A 20,803-nucleotide genomic window follows, 5' to 3' on the forward strand; every position below is an offset into this window, starting at 1 on the left:
CCTGATTGAAGGAGATCTAGAGTGTCCCTGCTCTGCACAAGTGCCACCTGATTGATTGAAGGAGATCTGGAGTGTTCCTGCTCTGCACAAGTGCCACCTGATTGAAGATTTAGAGTGTTCCTGCTCTGCACAAGTGCCACCTGATTGAAGGAGATCTGGTGTGTCTCTGCTCTGCACAAGTGCCACCTGATTGAAGATCTGGTGAGTTCCAGATCTGCACAAATGCCACCTGATTGCTTGAAGGGTATCTGGTGTGTCCCTGCTCTGCACAAGTGCCACCTGATTGAAGGGGATCTGGTGAGTCCCTGCTCTGCCCAAGTGCCACCTGGCCAGGCACAGTGACAGGCTGCTCTGGAGCTCTCACCAACATCTCCTGCCTCTCTATCCCCTGCCTTGTTCATATTCTCATCACATAACCACACTACCTGCAAAATACCGCCTGTGTTTCCACCGCTGCTTCCCCTCAACTTTTGTTCCCCCTGGCAGGCGGGATTCCCGTCGGTGCCCCGCTGGATGATGCTGCGGGCATCCCGCCCTAATCCCGCCCGGCCAGCCCTCGGGGCGCGTCCTGCCGCAGCCGCCGGGCGGAGCGGAGCGGAGCGGAGCGGATCGCTCTGCTGCTGAAATCCCTCCCGCCGCTCCAGCCCGGCTCGGCCAGCCCTTCCCGCTCCGGCTGGGGCTGTGGGTGTGTGCTGGAGCCCCTCGGGCTGCTCGCTGGGCGAGGCGAGGCGAGGAGAGGAGCGGCTGGAGGAGAGCGGAGCGCGGTGGGTGAGCAGAGCGGAGCGGAGAGGAGAGGAGAGGAGCAGCATGAGATTCACCGCGGCTTGGTACGTGCTGCCTCTGCTTCCTGCGCTGCTCCTGGGCGCTAGGTGAGTACCCATGGCTGTTCTCCTCCGACCGCTCCTGCTTTGTTTGCTTTGGCAGCGCTTTGGAGGGAAATAATACGGGTTGAAGGGAAATAATACGGATTTCGGGTTTCGCTGTTAAGTTTAGGGGAAGATTGTCTTTGATTCTTAGCTGTCTCACTCCCGCTCCTGATTGTCTCAAGATTGAATGTTCTCTTGGTCTTTTTTCTTTTTTATTTTCCTTTTTTTTTCTCTTTTTTTTTTTTTTAATGCTGTAAAGGAGATGCTACTGTATAACTTGACCCGCAGCCTGTGGGATGTAACAAGGCAGTGACAAATGCGAGCTTTATGTGCAGAGCAGTTAAACCAGACAGACTCTATTTCATTGTGAAGAAAGGCAAACAGCTCAAACTGAGAATGTGCCAACGTGTTCCCTTATAGAATGAAAACAAAAATTAGGAACACTTGAACTATCTCATCTCAGTTGGGATTCTGTATCTGAATACAGACCCAGGCTTTACTTTTTAAATTTTTTTTTATATTTTGTTTACTGACAGATACTGTAGTGTTACCTCAATGTCTGTAAATGTGCAAAAAGTTGCTGCAGTCTATATGAATTCCTCTCTGTGAAAGTATAAGTATGACAAGACATGAACAAAACCTATTGCAGCTTAGAAATAAAACCTGATGGGACCATGCAGTGTTCTGATAAGATAACGTGTTCTGCTCAATTGCTCAGGGCTAGTATACTGCCCATGCTGTCAGTATAGTATTTTCAGCAAAGAAAAGATAAAGCTGGGATACCTCATCCCATTGTCTGGATGTGCATGGATGAGGAATTAATGTTGGGTACAGAGCAGATCTGTTATGACACTGTTCAGACTGCTCAACTTCCAGCTCCTCATCAGTAAATCAAGCCCAGATTTTGCCTGTGGTATTTCTCTGCTGTGTTAGAACAGTAACACAGAAATAAGTGTGTAATAAATAGTAATGAGTCTATAAAGCATGTTCTTGGAGGACATATGCACATACATTTTTAAGGGAAATGTGATTTTTTTTCCTTTATGCTTCCTTTGCTTTTCCTTTATGCTTGGCCTCTTCCTGTAAAATGGGCATCAAAGCAGCTTTTTGCAGAAGCACTGAATGTTTTAAGGCTTAATTGCTCACTGAGATGTAAAAAGGAAAAAAGTGGGCTTGCTATGTAGTCAGAGTAAGGGACAGCAGGAGCTACATGCACAGGCAAATAATAACCGAAAATCTCTGAATGAGAAAACATCTGAATGCAGGGAGAAATTGAAGGAAATTGCTTCAATTATTCAGCAACTTCCTCACTTTAGAATGGGTTGTTATTGGCACAAGGGGATACATTTTTTGGTTACACTTCTGACTGGGGGTTCCAGAGCACTGGTCCATATGAACCATGCTGGTGTGCTTTGGAATATAGCTCTTGGAGGAATATATTGTAGTTCAATTCTTCTGATTCAATAAAAGGTCCAAGGAAACTTTCTCTAGCAGTCATGTGAAATAATTCAGATGAGTAATTTTATACTCATTTATGAGTGATGCATCCTTGGAAGAAGAGTTAAGATGGAGAGGAAGCATCAAACCAGCTTTTGTAGATGCAGGTTTGTATTTTGCATGAGCTCGTGCAGATTGAACTTTATTGAAAAGATATATGGAAAGCTTAAAAACTGCTTGAACATTCATGGGAGTCAATGTAGTTAGTGAAGAGCCCTAAAAGTGAGTCCTTATCTTGTTGAGCAAATGTTACTGGTATGAGAATGAAATGTATAATACCTGATAATTATTAAAAAAAACCCAAAAAGTCAAGTCCCTCCTTACCTTTCAAAAAAAATTTGGAAAGAATATCAAGAAGCTGAAATTGGCGTGTGAATGCTCATTATGAAAATTGTAATTCCGAGGAGTGGGTATATTTTCATAAGAGGACAATTTTGTGGCATGTGATGATTTATGTTCTTATATAATTGAGGGAGGAAAATGATCAATGTGAGAGAAATTCCAGTTATAACTCCACCCAAGTACAGAATGTGTTGCAAAGGGAAGTTTTGGGTTTGGTACCAGATTGGTTATCCTGTTACAAAAGGAGACTGAAGCTCTGTTGTAGAGCTGGAGATTTATTTCAAAAGTCCTGAGCTACTCTTTTCAGCAGCCACTTGATTTTTAACTGGCTGTGCAGAAGACACAGCAATTTTTCAGCAGCACATACTGGAAGTTTAAAAAATGCAATGCTATCCACATGCCATCTACTGGAAAGAGATTAGGCTTTAATCTCCTTCAGCAGAAGGCATTCTGGCTGGGGCAGCTAATACTTGCTGTAAACATATGGCTAATTCTCTGGTTGGACCCAACAGAGGAGGTTTGCAGACTAGTTGTGCTTGCAAAAGGCAAGCATATCCAATATCCTGCTGTGGGAAACTTCAGAGCTAAGGCAGAATATTCACCTTGCAGGAGAGAGTTTTCCATTGTGAGGGTTTATTTTTGCAGAAGTTTGTGCTCTTTTTCATACTTTGGTGCTGAAATGAGTGAGGTGGGCAACTGATGGCTTTTTGCTCCTTGGCATGGGGTGATGGCATCTTCTTTGAGTCATGTCATGGTGAGAGTTTTGAAATATCTCAGCATGTCTTCAAGCCTAATTGCAAACAAATATGAATTGGTGAGTTTATGTTAAGGCAACATGTCATCTTTTCTTATTTGATAACATTATTAAAAAGAGGAAAATACACAGATACCAGCATTATTTCATAACTGTATGTAACTTCTAAACTTGGTCTAAAGTAATATGCATGACTCAAATACCCACAGGAAGCTCATGGTTTGGAATGAATTAACCTTTTCTGCATTATCTAAACTGGATTTTGGTATGGCTTGGAGGCACATGATAAGTCTTAATCATATTTCTGGTTGATTTTAGTGCCAAAGAGGTCGTAAGATTGATTTGAATTTGTCTATCTACTTAAACACGTTTTGATGGCATAAGTAAAAACTTCTGCTCTAAAATCAGTCTCTCAAATTGTAAAGTGGAACATTTTTGAAGGCGGATTCAGCTTGGTAAAAATGATGAAGTTTGTGTTTTCTTGTTGACTTCTATATTTCCTTCGACATTTCAATTTTGCCAGATTTAATGTGATAGTTTTTATATGTTTTTTCATACGATGCTGAAGACAATCTAGGTTTTTCATGTGACATCAGAAATGAGTCTCCCTGCCCTGAGAGTTCAGGCAGTTGGCACAGTGTGCAGTGAGCTCAGGGTTTTGTTCTGCAGCCACTTGAGTGCTGTTGTGGCCCCAGCCACCTGCACAGCCTGAATGGATTGCTGTTTGTAACAGAGAATCTCACATGAAGGCACTCCTTGGGCTCAATAACCAAGATCTGTAGTCCAGATTATTTTGTCTAGAGAGACCTCCCTACAGCTAAAAGGACAGTTATCTGAATATTATCTGAATATTACCATTGAAACGCTGTATTACCAAATCTTTTTGTCTACATGACAAAAGTACAACTCCTTAGAAGAAGCCTGATGTGAAAAAAAGCTTTCTTTTATTTTTTTTTTCTTTGTGGCAGTGTATTCCTTTCTGTCCACCTGTGAAATATGACAGAGATACAAGACACTGAATAATTTGATGGAAGCAGAATGCTTAATAGCAGAGAACAGGACCATAAACCCACCAGGATGCACTTCAGTAACAATAGTAATATTTCTACCACAGCAACTCATTAAATGCACTACAAATAACAGGGCTGTAAAAGACAGAATGGTAGAGAAGTAATGGTGTATATATATATATTTATTTATTATTATTGGTATATACCTCTGTACCATTTTTTTAATGGTAGAGAAGGAGCTGGTGGTCATTTTTTTTTTCTAAAAGTACAGTTCATTGTCAGTCTTACTACACTGATGTTACAAAGCAATCTGTAATACAATGGCTTCTGAAGAATGCATCCTCTGTTTGCAGCAGGAAAAATGTGCTCATTTCAAGTTGCTTAAAGAATGTACAGGTGTTGATCTGGTATATGTTTATTGTTGGAAGTGGTAAAAATAAAATGGATTTCCTTATTAAGCTTGAGAACCTGGCATAAACATTTTGAATTTTCCTTCAATGTATTTTCATCTACTTTCTTTACATTTGTTGGATTTGGTAATTATTTTCTAAGGGATATGAAAATAATATTTTTTTCCCTCCTTTCAGATAAAGGCATGCAAATAACTCAGCCTATGGCTTGAGGAAAACATAAAGAGGAGCATGTCTGATGTTACTGTGCTGGCATGGAGTGGGAGAAAGTTGAAAATCCTTGTGTCTAGTTTTTAAGACCTTTTTAAGGTCTTTTAAAAACACTGGGCTATAATCAGATGCTGAAATGTTTTTCATTTAGACTGATATGAGAGTAGATAGAACCCTTCTCTTTATACATTTTGGAGTGAAGTCTGAGGCTGATTTCGTGGTAACTCTCTTGGCTGTAGCCTCACCCTGTGACATTCTCTCTGGCAGGTCGTGAGATCTCAGACTATTGTCCAGCATTGTCCATCCTCTTCCCCACTACTGAAGATTAATTCTGCAGAGTGGTTTTGGGCTACTTCTTTAGGAGAAAATATAAGTTTTTTGCTGTAGGTTCTTAATGCACTTTCTGAATTCTTTCAGAAATGCAGGGGTAATAACTATAATTTTTCTCCTGCTTAGAATTCATACTTTTTTTGTCTGAATTTCCTGGGTCCTGAAAGCTTTCTGATTTCTATTGGTGTGGATGATGATGCTTGTTTGGTTAATGGCTCGTAAGGACTTCTATTTGAGGTACAGAAGTAGTATTTAGGATATGATTTATGGCTGTACCATACCTGAAAAACTATGTGCTTTTGTTGTGGACTGTGTTTAAACATAAGTTTCCAATTTTATGGGATTTTCTTCTATTTGGTTATGAACAATGCCTTCAGAAGTGAGATACTTGCTATGTTATCTAATTAGCTGGGCTAACACATTTAAAAGCACTCCATATATCTAAGATCATGAACCTGAACTAAAAACCCAGGAAGAAAGTCTCAGTTTGGCCAGAAAAACTAAAACTATGTTCTTTCTGCTGACAGAATTCTGCTTGTTATGCTATGTACAACACATTTCTGCCCAGGAGACTTGCCATGGAGTTACTTTTGACATTTTAATGTATTCTTTGTGTTTAGAAAAACTAGAATGCTGGCACTTTTCTGTGTCTCATTTATTAATTTGCAGTAAGGACAGAAGATAAGGATATCTTAACATAAAATTTTAATCCTTTCTTCAGTGAGATTGTGACTTCAATACTGTTTTCTGTATTTAATACAAAACTGTTCACAGACAGTATTCCTGACCATATACACTCTGCAGACAAGGAAATCTCATTTATGCCACTTGTCAAAGCAGTGTTTCTCCCCATTGTCTAGTTTCTCACAATGGGTACACCAGCTGTCTTGTAAGGGTCAGATTGGAAATATTCTCTGTATGAAGTCAAGGAATATGTCTGTCAGAAAGAACAAAGCTTTTTCCTACCATCCTTCAGTCTTAATATTGTGCAGAAGTTTAAGATGTGTATTGTTTTATTTGCTATTTCCAACACGTTGGAGGGTAAGTACCTGTTAGAAATACTGAAGAAAAATATGGATGTTCATCAAATAGCAGTTTTTATGTGCTGCTATAGTTTTCTTTACTCCCTTTCCTTGCCTACTCATCTTACCCTTTACATCGTTCCTGTATTTATTAATGTGTACTTTAACTGTGTTTTATCTTAGCAATATTTTTAGTAGTGTTCCCTCTCAGGTCACTGCTGTATTTCTAGATAAAAACATTATTTCAGTCAGTCACTAGAGAAACCAATACATGAATCCGACAAGCTGAAGAAATAGGTGTGTACAGAATTTCTTGATATCTTACTTGTTGGTATAAACATATCTTCAGTAGTTTTTGTGGTTGTTTATACAACTTTTTTCGGCAGCAGGAGGGGAGAAAAGCTACCTGGTGAAAGCGGTAAACAAAATAGTTTGCTCATGTTTTATATTGCTGCATTCTCTACAGCTGATGCAGTTTTTCAGGTGATTCTGTGTTTTGGTTGATAGGAATGACTACAGAAGCAGGAGCTCTGACTTTGTAGCTCAGAATTGCTTGGGGAACCAAGAACAGCAGCAAGCCCAGCAATTCTGCTGTGCCCACCTTAGGCCTGTCATCCCCTTCATGTTTGAATGGTTTTGCAGCCATGGGTTTGTTTCAGACTAATCTGTGGCAGTAAACTTGGGGAAAAAAACCCAGATTTTACCAAAATGTTGAAGAGAAAAGAAAAAAAAATATGTGGGAAAAAGGAAGCTGACAAGACTGAAAAACAGCAGCTGTGCTCTGGGTAGCATTAGGTTGTTAAGGAAGTTTCTTCCTCCTGAGGCAGTGTAATGAAATGTGTGCTCGCTGGGCAAAGAGAGACTGTCTCTCCTGAAAATGGAGAAATAAAATCAATTTTAATACTGCTTCACTTAGGGCTTTTTGTTCAGAAATATTTTTCAGGATGAGGTGAAACTTGGCAAGGGCGCAAATCAAAGCACTGTGTTTAGGTGTTTAGTCTCTGAACCTTTGAAATGCCAGGCTGAAACCAGTCAGTTGATAATTAATTGTTATTTTCAGCGCCAAAATGCCCAAAATTGTCATTGTATTCTTACTAGTTATCACTGGCTGGCATTGTCCATCAGTCCTGCTGTACTTCTGCCCCTCTGTTCTATGGACAGGACAGAAGGTTTTTCCTCCTCTGAAAATGAGTTTTTGTTGGGTTTGATTTGTTCTCTTCCCCTTCTGTGAAGGGAGCCAACATTTGCCAAGGGAACAGATATTTTTGAGAGGCTTAACACCTATAATCTGCAGTAGATTGTCTTTTAAGTGAGCTGGAAGAGTCTAATCTGCTGCCTTTTGAATTTCAACAGGGGACAGCTGGTTGACTGCACTAACCTTCTGAAAATCTGGATTTTCCAAGAATTTTGAAGAATTTCAAACAAGAGCTATGTTCTTTGAAACTTAGGCTGTTCTTTAGGTGCTGATGGGTGTGGGGGATACCAAAAAGTCATGATTGTTGGGAATCCATGACTGCTTATAGAAGGTTTGGCCTTGCAGTTTTCCTAATTTTACCCTAAATGTGGAATAAGATTATTTGGCTGGATGCAAAGGTTGAGGCTTGGGTAATTAATCTGTAACCATGGTGCCTCCATGACAATGGAGTGAGGAGAGGTCAGAACCCATTACTGCACTGCTGCTTTCCTTCTGCTCCCTTCATTAAGCAGATTTATTACTGTGATCAGTGCAGTTTATGCGATTTAATTTGGTGAAAAATCAGTCTCAAAAACTGCTTTCTGTGAGATCTCTGCGTTCATACATGAGTATATGTGCATTCTATTTGAAAAAAACCACTGTTCTCAAGTGCATAGGTAGTGAATAGAGACTCATCTGCTTTTTTGTTTACTTGCAAAACAACTATCTCTTTTCAGTGCACAGATGTGCTGTACTTGGCTCAGGAAACTTTATGAAAGCAGACATTTAATTTAATTTAATGCATTTCTTTAACTCTGTTCCTAGTTCTTTCCCTCATTTGCTCTCAGCTGGAGCTCCTTTGGCACAAGGGCAGATTGTTAGCTGTTCCTGGGCACAGAAAGAATTAAAATGCTGTAGAAACTAAATAGCAAGATCAGTTTTAAAGAACTAATGATCAGTTATTTAAATGGACTCAGAAAAAAACTTGAGTTTCTCCCTGTTTTAATGTCACAATGTGTAGTATTTTCAGTTTCATATGTACCTAAACTGACAAAATTCAAATAGCTTCTGAAATGACTGAGAAGAAATACAGGAAATATATACCTGAACTAAGGGTTTCAGGAATATCTCTTTCCTTTGTATGAAATGAATCCTTCATGACTGGCTTATAAAATGTAATTGCAAAGGTTCAAGCCATTCCCATCAAAGAGGTGATATTCAGAAGTTGATACTGCAGTCAGGTTGAAATATTTTAGTGTTCACTCACATCACGTGTTTCTTTGCTGCTTATTCTTGCTGTTAACATCACATAAAATGGTACTTTTACATGTAATGGCAAACTGTTCCCAATAATATTCAGTAATTACAGCAACACAGAAGTTCTTACCACACTGGATTAAACCTGACAATACCTTGGATCAGTATGGAATAATTCAATCTGCCTTAAATCTTTCCATATTCTAGAGAATTAAATGATCCTTAAACTAGCCTGGGCCATTCCTGTAGAAGAATATTCAATATTTATAACAGAGGATTAGTTCTTGTGAATATTTGCAAGGACCCATCTGGACAAATAAGTAGATGTGTTTTCAGAAAGTATTAAGTGGCTTGGCAGGATTACACTGGAGTAAAACTTGAATAACAGCCTGTAGCTTCAAATCTATTTGATCACCTTCAGTAATTACTAAATGCATCACACATTTGGTGTCTTTGGAGTCATTGTAACCTCCTCTGAGTTCACTGAATCCCCATAATCCATACAATAATATCCTAGCATCTTCCTAGTGCCTGGAAAAAGAAAATAAGTAATTTACACTCAGTTTAAAACACCAGAACCAAGACAACACTCAGATTTTTTAAAAGAGAATTATTCTCTAATTTATATACAAGGGGTTACAGGTTTGTTTGTTTCTTTTTAAAATTCAACCTTTGATATTTAGCTCTAATTTCTCTAAAACAGAAAATCTCAGAGTTAAGGCTTCTTGTGTGAAAGTTGGTTGTCTTTTTAATTTTTTATTGTTTCATGATTTAGGTCCTTGAAGTACTGACACAAACATTGAGTGAATTCTGGTTTTTCTTTCTTCCTTTATAGCCTTTATAATTCATTAATGCACACCTGATTTACTACTCACTTTAAAGTCCATGGGACAACATTAATGGTGGAATGCATCATATAATTTTTATTGGTCAGCAGGTTGCTTGTTTTACAACCTGCTAGTATCTGGTTTTCTTGGTTCAGGACTTATGGAAAAAGTTCATGCATCTTGTTTACTTAATTTTGGGGCAGTGAGGAGAAAAAGGAGACTTGATATAAGATTTTGTCACTTGTCTTATGGAAGTGTTCTTTAAGGCTTTGCCCTCTTCCCATTTTGCTTTTAATATAACTGTTCTTCTGCAATTTTAGGACTTTTTATTTGTATAAGGAGTACAGGGATTAACTGTCCCAACTTTAAGGCATCCTACTGCCACCCACACAAGAGCTCTCAGCTCTGAAAAGCTTTCTGACTTCTCTTCCTTTTGTATTTCTCTGAGAGCTATCTTATTCTGGGAGATGAAAGGCGTTATTCTTCCAAGGTTGTGGAGTTTCTTTTTATTTTCTGGACGATATTTGTGAAAATTTTGCCCTTAGTTCAGTACCTTAATAGGTACTGAATGGGTGTTACACTAGTTGTGAGATACCTAGCGTCCCAGGTACACCTTTAACAGTTCTAGTTTATTTATTACTTGAATATTTTTAGCCTTTAAAGGTTGTTTTCCTTTTGGTTTTCTTAATCTTTCCTACTTAGAACAGTTGATAGGATATTACTAGCCCTCTGCAGAACACGAGTAGGGGAAATACCAGCATTCATCAAGTTAGTACTAAGCTTAACAATGTGCCTTTTAAAAAGCAAAAGTGAAGAATGCAGCTGTGGCAAGGCTGAGTTTCCATTTCTCTTAGAATTCAATAGGCAAGTCAAAGAAATTGTATGTATCTGTAAGTCATGGAGCATTGCATGTCAACAGAAAGAGTTGCACATCATAGCTGAAGGATGTTTCTGTTGAAAATTGACTCTGGATATTGAGTGTTTAGATTATGGCAGGATCTGTGCCACTGAGAAAAAAAGAAAACAATCCTTCCAATGAATAAGAAAGAAAGAAAGAGTGGAACTGGCTCCAGCCATCAGCTGGCACTGCAACTTGATTCCAGCTCTGGATCTGGCCATTCACCAAGTGAAGACATCTTTTAATTGTCAGCACTGTATCTTTGCCAGTTCAATCAGCACTTCAATCCAAATCAGCATTTAGGATGTGATTCTAAGGCTGAGCTCCATAAGAGCAGCAAGTGTTTGATGTCAAACACCAAAAATAATGCTATTACCTTTTATTTTCCAAACCAAGCTAGCCCCTTTGAGATAACAGCAGCATGGAAAATAAAGCTCCCTGCAGACTTCTTGAGCAAGAATATGTTCCAGTCTGAGTGCAGTTTCCCACCCTTCCAGACTGTATAAATTCAGTGTGATATTGATCAGTTTAGTACTTACCTGACACCTTTCTTGCTCAGCTGCATAGATAATTCAAAAAGGTTGCATATTTCTTCTGCAGCAGGCAGATAACAAGGAGGTGGATAAGAGAAAATCAGGTGTTTATATGGAATATAATGATATCTAATATCTGTCTTTCTAATCTCTCACTGTCTTTCACTGCTAAAGGGTATTTGTGCTGAGTGTGCTGTTTGTTTAAATAAACTGGACTAGCTGACTATTTTTACAGATGATGCTTTTTTACCTTTATCTGAAGTATTTGCAAAATCTAGAAATATTATTGCACCGTCAGTATTTTTCCCTTAATCTAAATCAGTGGTAAAGATGGCAAATGCTGCCAGAGCAATCTAAGCACTTTCATTAGAGTTGCACTTTGAAGAATAATGAGCAAAAGTTGTAGAGAGCAAGGCAGCAGAAGTTATGTTGTTTAAAAGCAGATAAAAAGAAAATTATGTCTGTTTTCTGGGGGAAAAAAACCTTAAGAAGATACTATCAGCAGAAATTACCTGCAGAGCAGGGAGATGCTGCATTTAAAGTGGATTTTGGACCAAACCTGTCTACACAAAACCTTATTTTAAGGTAGTTGTTACTCCATGGGATTTTCAACACTTTGTTGGCAGTGATGTGCAAATAAACCTGCCTGGGTGAAGCCCTTTGGCCACCAAAAATTCATCTCAGTAATGCCACTGCACAGAGGTAAAGATGCAGATAAACTTCAGTTAATTTGTCACAAAAACCTGTGCTAAAGTTGAAGGACAGAGCTTTACTGTGGAGCAGTTCTTCTCTGAAAGCCTTTGCCCACTTGAGTCAATTTTTGGGGAGTGGTACAGGGAAATGTTGAAATTGTGCCTTTCCAGGTGTTGATGTATCTTTGTAGGAAAAGTTTTCAAGAAAACCTATTTTTCTCCATATTTGTCTGTACTCAGCTCTGTACACTTTATCTATATTCAGCTAAAATGTTGCTGCTGACATTGATGAAAGCACAATTAGATACCTTGTGCTTTTCATGGGCCTTCCTCTTGAAGGGCTGGGTACATTAAAATTAATATTTCCATCAAGAAACTGAAAAATTGAAAAAACTGAAAACAAACCGTGGCATTCAACCACTAAATCTTTTAATACTAAGCAGTTAAAATGTATTCTACTGGGAGAAAAATTAATATTACTAACTAAGAAATTTTTATTAAAATTAAGAATCTTTTATTTTGAGAGTATAAAATGTTGTATGAATATATGAGTTTGCTATTCCATAAAAACAGCAGTTCTCAGGGATGTTTCTGCTGGAGTTAGAAAGAAGAATTATAGGAAAGAACCGAAATACAGTTTGAACTGCACTTGTTTCTCCTGAAGATCATTAGTAGACTTCAGATTGACAGTGTGTGCAACTTTCTGAGATATATACTATTCTGAGTCATTTTGAATATGCATCAGATAGTGTAGATTTGTAGCTTTGGATCATAATACATGTTTCAGAATTTGGGTGTTTGACTTTGGGTAACCAGGGGCATTTTTAACTGAAAAATCAACAAGTTTTGACAATTTGATTCCACTGAAGTAGGCAATAGTGAAAAAACAGTAATTTACATTTCAAAACAAAAGGCTTATTTTTACCTTCAGGCTTAAGGGCATTTTTTTTTTGAGGTTTTTCTTTTGAGAGATTCATCAGGGAGCTGAGTCATAATGTCATATACTGACTTGCAGCCTGGTGTAAAACCCAGAAATGACTGACACCCAACTCTTCTAATCAATCTAATCAATTAATCAAACTTTTGGCTGTTCACTAGGTCATACTGCAGCCCCAGGTTTAAATCAGTGGATTGACATAGTTCAATAATAAGTGCTTTTATAAAACACAATGTTTTAGTGAAATTTAGTTTTCGATGAATTACAGTGGTAATAGTTCAATAGTTTGGTAAATATTTCCTACAAATGACAATTTTGCATCAATTCATGTGTGGTGACATCATCCAACTCATGAGATGGAATTTAGAAACATTTTAGATTAAACGTATAATTTTCAGGACAAAAAATGTGTTAGAATCCTGTTGAGACTAAAAATTACTTTCTTTTTACTTACCTGGTGTACCTGTAGAGATTGGTGACATATTATATGCTGGTTTTGAAACATTATTTTAAAATTACCCTCAGAGTTTTGTTATTCAAAAACCATAGTCCTTACAGGCTATTATGAACCTATTGTAAAATTTTTAACAATCACCCTTTTTGTCAAACTACTGTACTTGTTCGCTAGAAATTTCATTAAACAAGTCATAATCTCAAATAACTATGTATAAAAAACTGAAAATATAAAATAAATGTGGTCAAGAAAGCCTAGGAGAAGATAGGACCTAATCTTGTATTGAACATGGCTTTGTTCCTCTTGGTTTGCACTTTCAAAGGAAGGTGTTGCAGTTGTAGAACATCTTTGAATTTTTTCTTTGTAGGTGCTCTGGTGAAACATTTCTGTTGTTACTAGAGAAACAGAAGATCATGAAGTGTTAAAATATCATATTGGTACAACTCCATCACTTGGTCCTTTTCTGATTAGTTGACTTGGTAAAAGTGAATATTATTTCCTGAAAAAAACCCCAAAAAAGCAAAAAACCTAAAAACCCAAACAACCCAAAAGCTTTGGGAGAGTAGAAACAACTAATATTTTTGCATCTGGAAGATTATTAGTTTTTAGAGAGACTCATAAATCTCTGCAATAATTCCCAATATGCATTAGTAACAAGAACAAAAAAAAAGGAAACTGCACTATTACAGCAACACTTGGGATTTATGTTTTGTGGGCTAAATGTTGATGTTTCTTGGAGTCAGAAAGAAACCATGGCATTTACCTGAAACCAGAACTTGTTCCTGCTGTCAAGTGCATGTAAACATTTATTGGATAAATCCTTCCTAACAGCACTTGAAAGTAATAGTGAAATAGAGGCTTGTTTCTTGTTCTGCTGAAGGCAAAACAAGGTTTGAGTTTCTGTGATTGAGTTGCATTTCAGACAAGGAAATTGAACTTCTCCATCAACTTTCTTGCTGTGAATTCACATCTGGATGTTCTAGGAAGTTGGGATGAGAAATCCTCCCTGTTTGAAAGGAAAAAACCCAACACACTAAAGAAGTCTACAGATGCAATTGTCAAACTTCTTCAAACAGCCTGCATAATTTTTCACCAACAGTGTAGATTTTGACCTCTGAAATTGCTACACAGGGGTCAAGTACAGGGGGGAAAAAAAAAAAAGCAAAGCAGTCTAACTAGCACTTGTGCTGTGCATTCAACCTGCAGAGCATTCATGGAGCAACGAGGACAGGGTGAAGCTTTTAGAGAAGTTCACCATGAAAAAGTCTGGCTTTTAAACTCAGGAATCTGACAATTTTTAGGTCACCCACTCTCCTGGTTAATTTTAATGTCAGCAGTCAGAAAGGATATATTTCCAAGTTCAACTGCTGTTAATATTGCATATGCGACGGTGTGCATTAAATGGTTTCTACAGCAAGTAAATGGGAAAAAGCAGCACCATTGTGAATTGTCAGACTGCTCTCATACACAAGAGTAGCTCAGACCTATTTTTTAATAGTTTTGGCATTAATTAGCAGTTTTTTGGTTTTGGATTTGTTGTATGGTTAGTGATCTTTGATGTTAGCAAATTAACTTTGGCTTTAATATGTGCAGTGTATGTAATTGGCTATTTTCCTAATGAGTGTAATAATTCCTTCTCTTATCAAGTTAAAATCATGACATAGGTGTCCTTCCAATGGGAATGAGGGAATGACAAAATACATGTAATTTTCCCCCTCTTTTTTACATTCTAATGCCATATCATAGCTATTTCTCATCTCTTTCTTTCCAAGTGAAAGTCAGGTCAAAAACTCTTGGCAAAGAAAAACATTCGATTGTAATTTCAACTTTTGTTTTCAATAACGTACACAGCATAGCAGAACACAATATTATTTTTCCTTGGAATCTCAAAAATGTGTGCTTAAATCCAGTGCAACCACCTATATTATTGACTATAGAGAAATAGATTTATTTTCCCTTCTTCAGCAATTGCATTCCCATTTTAGGAAAAAAAAAAATTCTTTTTACCGATTGAAATGAGCAGTCATCCTTTTTGAAGTAGTGTGGGTGGCTTTTCTATGCTGATCAAAATATTGAAGTGCATCTAGCATGAGCAGACTAATGTGGATGCCTAGTGAATTAGGAAATATAAAGCAATTAGAGCTAGCACAGTTGTTTCTGTAGCTTTAAAATGCTGCATTTCTTTTTTTCCTTATAATATTTTCTATTTTCTAAATAGTATGTTGGGTACAAGTATATGGATGTATACTTGGATACATACAAGTATACAAATAAATAAGGATTGTAGTGCATTGATTATCAGGAACACTGTCAAATAAAACAAACAGTAAACCAAATTTTATTGCTTTTCATGCCCCTGTGAAACTTCTTGTTCTTGTACCTGTAGAAAATATTCCAAGAGATTCCAAGAGATCTGAGTTAGGCTGGAGACTCCCCTTGTTCATTGCCACAGGACATGCTTGAGTGTGTTTTATAATACACCCCTTCTCTTTTGAGAAATTGATTTCAAATATTTTTAACAGACTAAAAACTTTTACTTTAGTTTTTGTAATTTAACCACTAATTAAGCAGAACCTTTGTCAACTCTGCTGAAGGGCTTATGATATATACAAGCACAGGTGCAGGCAGAAGCAGCTTTATATGTAGATAAACATGTAAAAACCACAGTCATAGGTAACTGGCAGATTGAATAGCTTTGAAAAGACAATTCATAGTATCATTAAACAAAATTATTAATCATAAAACATCAATTAGATGTTTTAATTTTTTTTTTTTTTTTTTTGGCTTAGCTTGGAACGGTCAATTTGAAATTTAACAGAGAGTAAGAGGATTGCTTTTGTCGAGACCATGGAATGAATTAACATCCTTCTGTTCCTTTAATGTCTTGTAAACCATAATTCCAGAATCATAAAGTGTGGAACAAGCTATTTGTACAGTCATTAGGTGAGTCACAAATTTGATATGCTGTAGTTGAGACTTTGAATTTCGTTTGATTCTTCTCCTCCCGGTGTTGAATAGAAATGCTGTGTGGTGTGCAGTGGGATATGATGGAGTTGCCATCAGGGGAATGTGGTGGGATGGTTTACATGACTGGAGCTGCCATGGATGGAGACAAGCTCTTCAAACAGCAGGGCAAGAGAGGCAGTAGGTGGATTTTGGTCTGTTGAGGACAATGGTTTGGAGAGTCCATTGGGAAGGATCCTTCATAACAAGCAGGTCCAGGAAGGCTGGACATGCTTTGAGAAAGACATCTTAAAGATGCAGGAGCAGTTTTGTGCTGAAAGATGAGCCAGCAGGGAAGAAGACTGACCTGGCTGAGCAGAGAGCTTTTGCAGAAACTCAGGGAAGAAATAAAAAGAGGCTTAAGACTCAGGAAGAGTACAAGGATGTTGTTAAGTCATCTAGAAAGAAAATAAGAAAGTTGAAAGTTCAGCTAGAACTCAATCTGACCACTGCTGTAAGAGATAATAAGAAATGCTTTTATAAATAGATTAACATCAAAAGGAGGGCCATGGACAATCTCCATTCTTTATTGGATGTGGATGGGGAACACTGTGACCAAGGATGAGGAAAAGGTTGAGGTACTTCATACCTTCTTTGCCTCAATCTTTAAAAGAAAGACCAGTACCTTCAGGGTAAGCAGCCCCATGAGCTGTAGGCAGGACCAGTAGAGGAATTCTTATTTAATGAGTGGCTAACAAATGCAATGATCCCTAAAAACTGGTTTTTTTTTTTCCCTTCCTTCTCTTTGTAGGTTTTAACACAAGTGGTTTATGGAAGTAACGTAATTCTGGGAAAGTATTTTTGTGAGTTAGTGTAATGCAGAAAATATTTAGGGCTCTCACTGAAAGCTTGAGCAGCTTGACTCTTTGAATTGTTGAAATTATGCTAGAAAAAACTGTTTAGGTACTTGTGTTGGTCTGGTACTTAGGAAGGACTGGAAGTGTTCAGCAGCTCCTCTGCTAGGATTCCCTGGTGGCATCTGCTGTTTCTTCAGTTTCTATGTGTCATTTCATCTTGTTTGTCTTCACATTAGGTTTAATCTCACAGTAGAAACACTCTATAAATATAAAATGTGCTTAAGCTTTCAAATTCATGTATGTGAAACAACAGAAAGCAAGGCAGCTGGTTCTGCTTTCACCTGTTTCATTCTGTGGTGTTTTCTGTACCTCCTCTCAGAAAAGAATAGAATTACATAAAGGACTGAAGGCGTTTTAATCTCTTGAGAGAATAATAAAGTACAGGAAAAGCATCAAATAGTGTACAAAACAAGAATTCAAACAATGGGGGATTTATTCCCAATTCTGCTTTTTTTTCACTATGAGATGATGTTATTTTTTTATTTATTTCTTCTCTCTTTTTTTCTGTTCTTTAGAGTCTGTTTATGAAAAATTCTTGAGGGTTCAACAGTATTAATAAACTAGAAAAAATGCTTCACATAGGAGAGAACATCTCTGCTGTAGGGGTAAAATGTGAGCTTAGCAGACCAGTTGGAAATTGAGTTATAAAAGTATCTAAAAGATAGCAAATTAATTGCAGGACTAGAAAAAAGCTGCTTTTTGGTTTTGGGGTTAATCTGGAATCTCTATTCTATTGCAGAAAAACAGTAGTTTGTTGTCCAGAATCCATTCCCCTTACTTTTAGAATACATTTGGATTGAAATAAAATTGAGAATTTAATGCACCTGAGCAGAATGGGCAGTGGTTCTCTTCAAACAGGATGAAGTAAGAAAGGACTAATTACCCTCTTTCCACAAAGCTCATCAAGCAGTTTGAGGCCTATAATAGTTTTCCTACAAATGTATTTGAAAGACCTTCATAAAAATGGCATTTTGAGTATTGGAATTATTGCTCTATATTGTTTTGTGGAATGCTAAAATTTAGACCGTATTTTATACTCAAGAAACTGTTCAAAAATTCAGTTTTTGAACACAAAATTATATTGATTAAATATGAAAAGTGAAGTTTTACCTTTTTTATAATTAATGTTGGCAGGGGATTAAATTTTTATGCCTTCCTTAAGGAAGCACTAAAAGCCATACAAGAATTGTTTTACATTTTATATGGATATTCTATGTCAATGTGCTCATGAAAACATCAAACGTCCAAAAACTCCACACAAAGTCTCCACATACCCACAACAGCTGCTGCAATGCTTTTTTCATTAATAGAAATCCATGACAGATCCAAATTTAAAACCTGAAAGACCTTAAATGTTCTATGTTTAAAAACTGCCTGATTGAGTTCACATCTGAGTGTGAAAACCACTGCAGTGTGTTGAGTCACTTCAGGTTTGTGGTGCTGATTTGTGAAAATGCACTGTGAAGCAGTGAGGAATATTTAAAATATGGAACAGTCCTGCTGTCAAAATCAATGGAGATCACCAAACCATCCCATGAAATATGCACCTTGCAAGATTTCTTCCAGAGTTCTGCCAGCTGAAGGTGATTTAGGTAGTTTGTATGTTGTATGAATAATGTATTCCCCCCAATGCCAGAAAAAATACTAAGTATAGCAAAACCTGCTAATTGTAAGTGACCACAGCAAAATAGAAGTAACTTCTTGCACAGCTGATGCTGTTGGCAGAGCAGGCTGCTTTCAATATTCTGCTTGAATAGTGTCAATTCTACATTACAGTGTCAAGCAAATATGCTGGGAAATACAAGAATAAGATTTATTTGGCAATGACTCTTCATGAAGTACAAAAATAAAAAGTGTAAAAGTTATGACATTGACAGTTTCAGGGAGAAGAAAGTCATCAACTGTCTAAAATCATTAATGTAATTGATTTTTTCCTTTCATTTCTTAATGAGCACATTAAGCCAGGTGACATGTTTAATCATTGCAAATGTAAATGTATTGGTCAGAGAAATGCTAAATTAGAGACATTCACCTTGGATACTTTGATTATGATTTCAAAAAGGAGAAACAAGTGGTGTTTAAAATTCAGTGTGCGCTTGAGTTTCTTGACAAAAGAAATCAGCAAATGAAGCTGAAAGTATTTAGTCAGATTGAAAATATGGAGAATGTGTTCTGTAGAACATAGTAATTAGCTGAATGTTTATACTTAGAAAAGTGATTTAATGCAAAGTAAAAACAAAACTCCAACCCCTCAAACCTCAAATAATTGAATATGTTTTAATTGCTGAATTCCTGCTTAGTGTCAAGTTGCATTCATAAAGTGCAATCTTCACTTTATGAAACCTCAGCTAATAACCTAACTTTTAGGATTGGAAGGCACCTATGGAGATCATCCAGTCCAAGCTCTGTTATTTAGACTTTAATGTGTAAATGGATTATCTTCTAAAAATCTGCTGAAAAGTGGGAATCACTCTGAGTGATGCTCACCTATGGTTACTTCAGCATTGTAACACCAAATATGCCTGGAAGTGTCCAAGGCCAGGTTGGCTGGAACTCTGAGCAGCTGAATACCACTTCTTCTGTTATCTGTCCAATCAGAAAATACACTTACTTGATGTAAAAACACTTTCTGGTGCTTTTTCCCTTTTCTTCTAAATGAGCAATTAAAAAAAATTAAAATTTTAAGTTAGATGGAGAAAATATCTTAGAGCAACAATCTCCTGGTCATGGGTTTGTACACTACAGAAAGCCATTCAGCTTATCTAGAAGCAGCAGCCAGGCTTGAATCTGGAAAAGAGCCAGGATTTTGTCATTTAGTCTGAGGTAAAACAGCAACTTTTGAGCAAATGTAGTTCATAAACTATTAAAGAGGGAGGAAAAAAAAATACCACAAACAAACCAAAAGCACACAAAAAACCAACCCAAAACAAGGAAAAAAAAAAAACCCAAACTCAAGCAGAGGAATTAGTAAAAGCTAGATTTTTCTGTCTTGGAGTGTTTTGAGATGCCAACTGAATTTCCTTGTCAATTTTAAGATACAAACTTATTTTTCAAGTGCAATATTAAAATATTATGGTCTAACTGGTGATTTGAAATACCTCATCTTTTGGAAAGGCATCTTTACCTTATTAAGAGTTTTTCCAACCCAGAGCCTGTCAGATTTCATGAGTGTACTTTAGTAACTCATTGTAGCATATCAAGCAGATTAATTAGAATCACATATATTTCTCTATATTTATTAAATAGATTTTCAGTTGCATGTACATGTGCTGGTTTCCAGCTCTTTGTGTCTGGTTCATTTGACTGGTAATTCAATTTCTTGGCCCATAATCTTCAATGTGTCATCAAGTTTCCTGGCAATAGAAAATTGCAACTAAGAAGGATGTACTGATGGGAGAAAACATTAAAAAAAATAACATGAGCTCCTGCTGACTTGGGGAAATTCTTGTTCAAAGAATTGTGGAAATTCTTGGCTCAAGCTTTTGCTTCCTGCAGGAGGGTGGGTTAGTGAACAGTGATAATTTCAGAGTAAATGACTGCCTGGCAAGCCACTCTGTCCCTATTTTGGGGACCAAGCCCTCCAGACTGTGTGACTCTGAAGAGCTAAATACAAACACTCAACATATGCAAGAATGGCAGCTCTTTTAGCAGAATTATTTTAGATCTGTGCAGTAGCTGCAGTGGTTTTATCATATTTTATCACATTTGCCTACCAATGTGAGCAGACCTT

At 37.2% G+C, this 20,803-nt stretch overlaps 1 protein-coding gene across 1 annotated transcript in view; it reads left to right on the forward strand.

Annotated features, from left to right (window-relative positions):
* Positions 1 to 577: 577 nt before the first annotated feature.
* The window catches only part of LUZP2 (leucine zipper protein 2), a 125,983-nt gene continuing 105,757 nt past the window's right edge, over positions 578 to 20,803 (forward strand). Inside the window, exon 1 of the mRNA XM_085063262.1 lies at positions 578 to 869. Within this exon, the coding sequence (XP_084919388.1) occupies positions 808 to 869 (62 nt within the window). The 5' untranslated portion in view covers positions 578 to 807. The remainder of the gene's footprint in view (positions 870 to 20,803) is intronic.

This window comes from Lichenostomus cassidix, chromosome 5 (assembly GCF_008360975.1).
Source record: "Lichenostomus cassidix isolate B80296 chromosome 5, HeHo_3.0, whole genome shotgun sequence".
Taxonomy (NCBI): Eukaryota; Metazoa; Chordata; class Aves; order Passeriformes; family Meliphagidae; genus Lichenostomus; species Lichenostomus cassidix.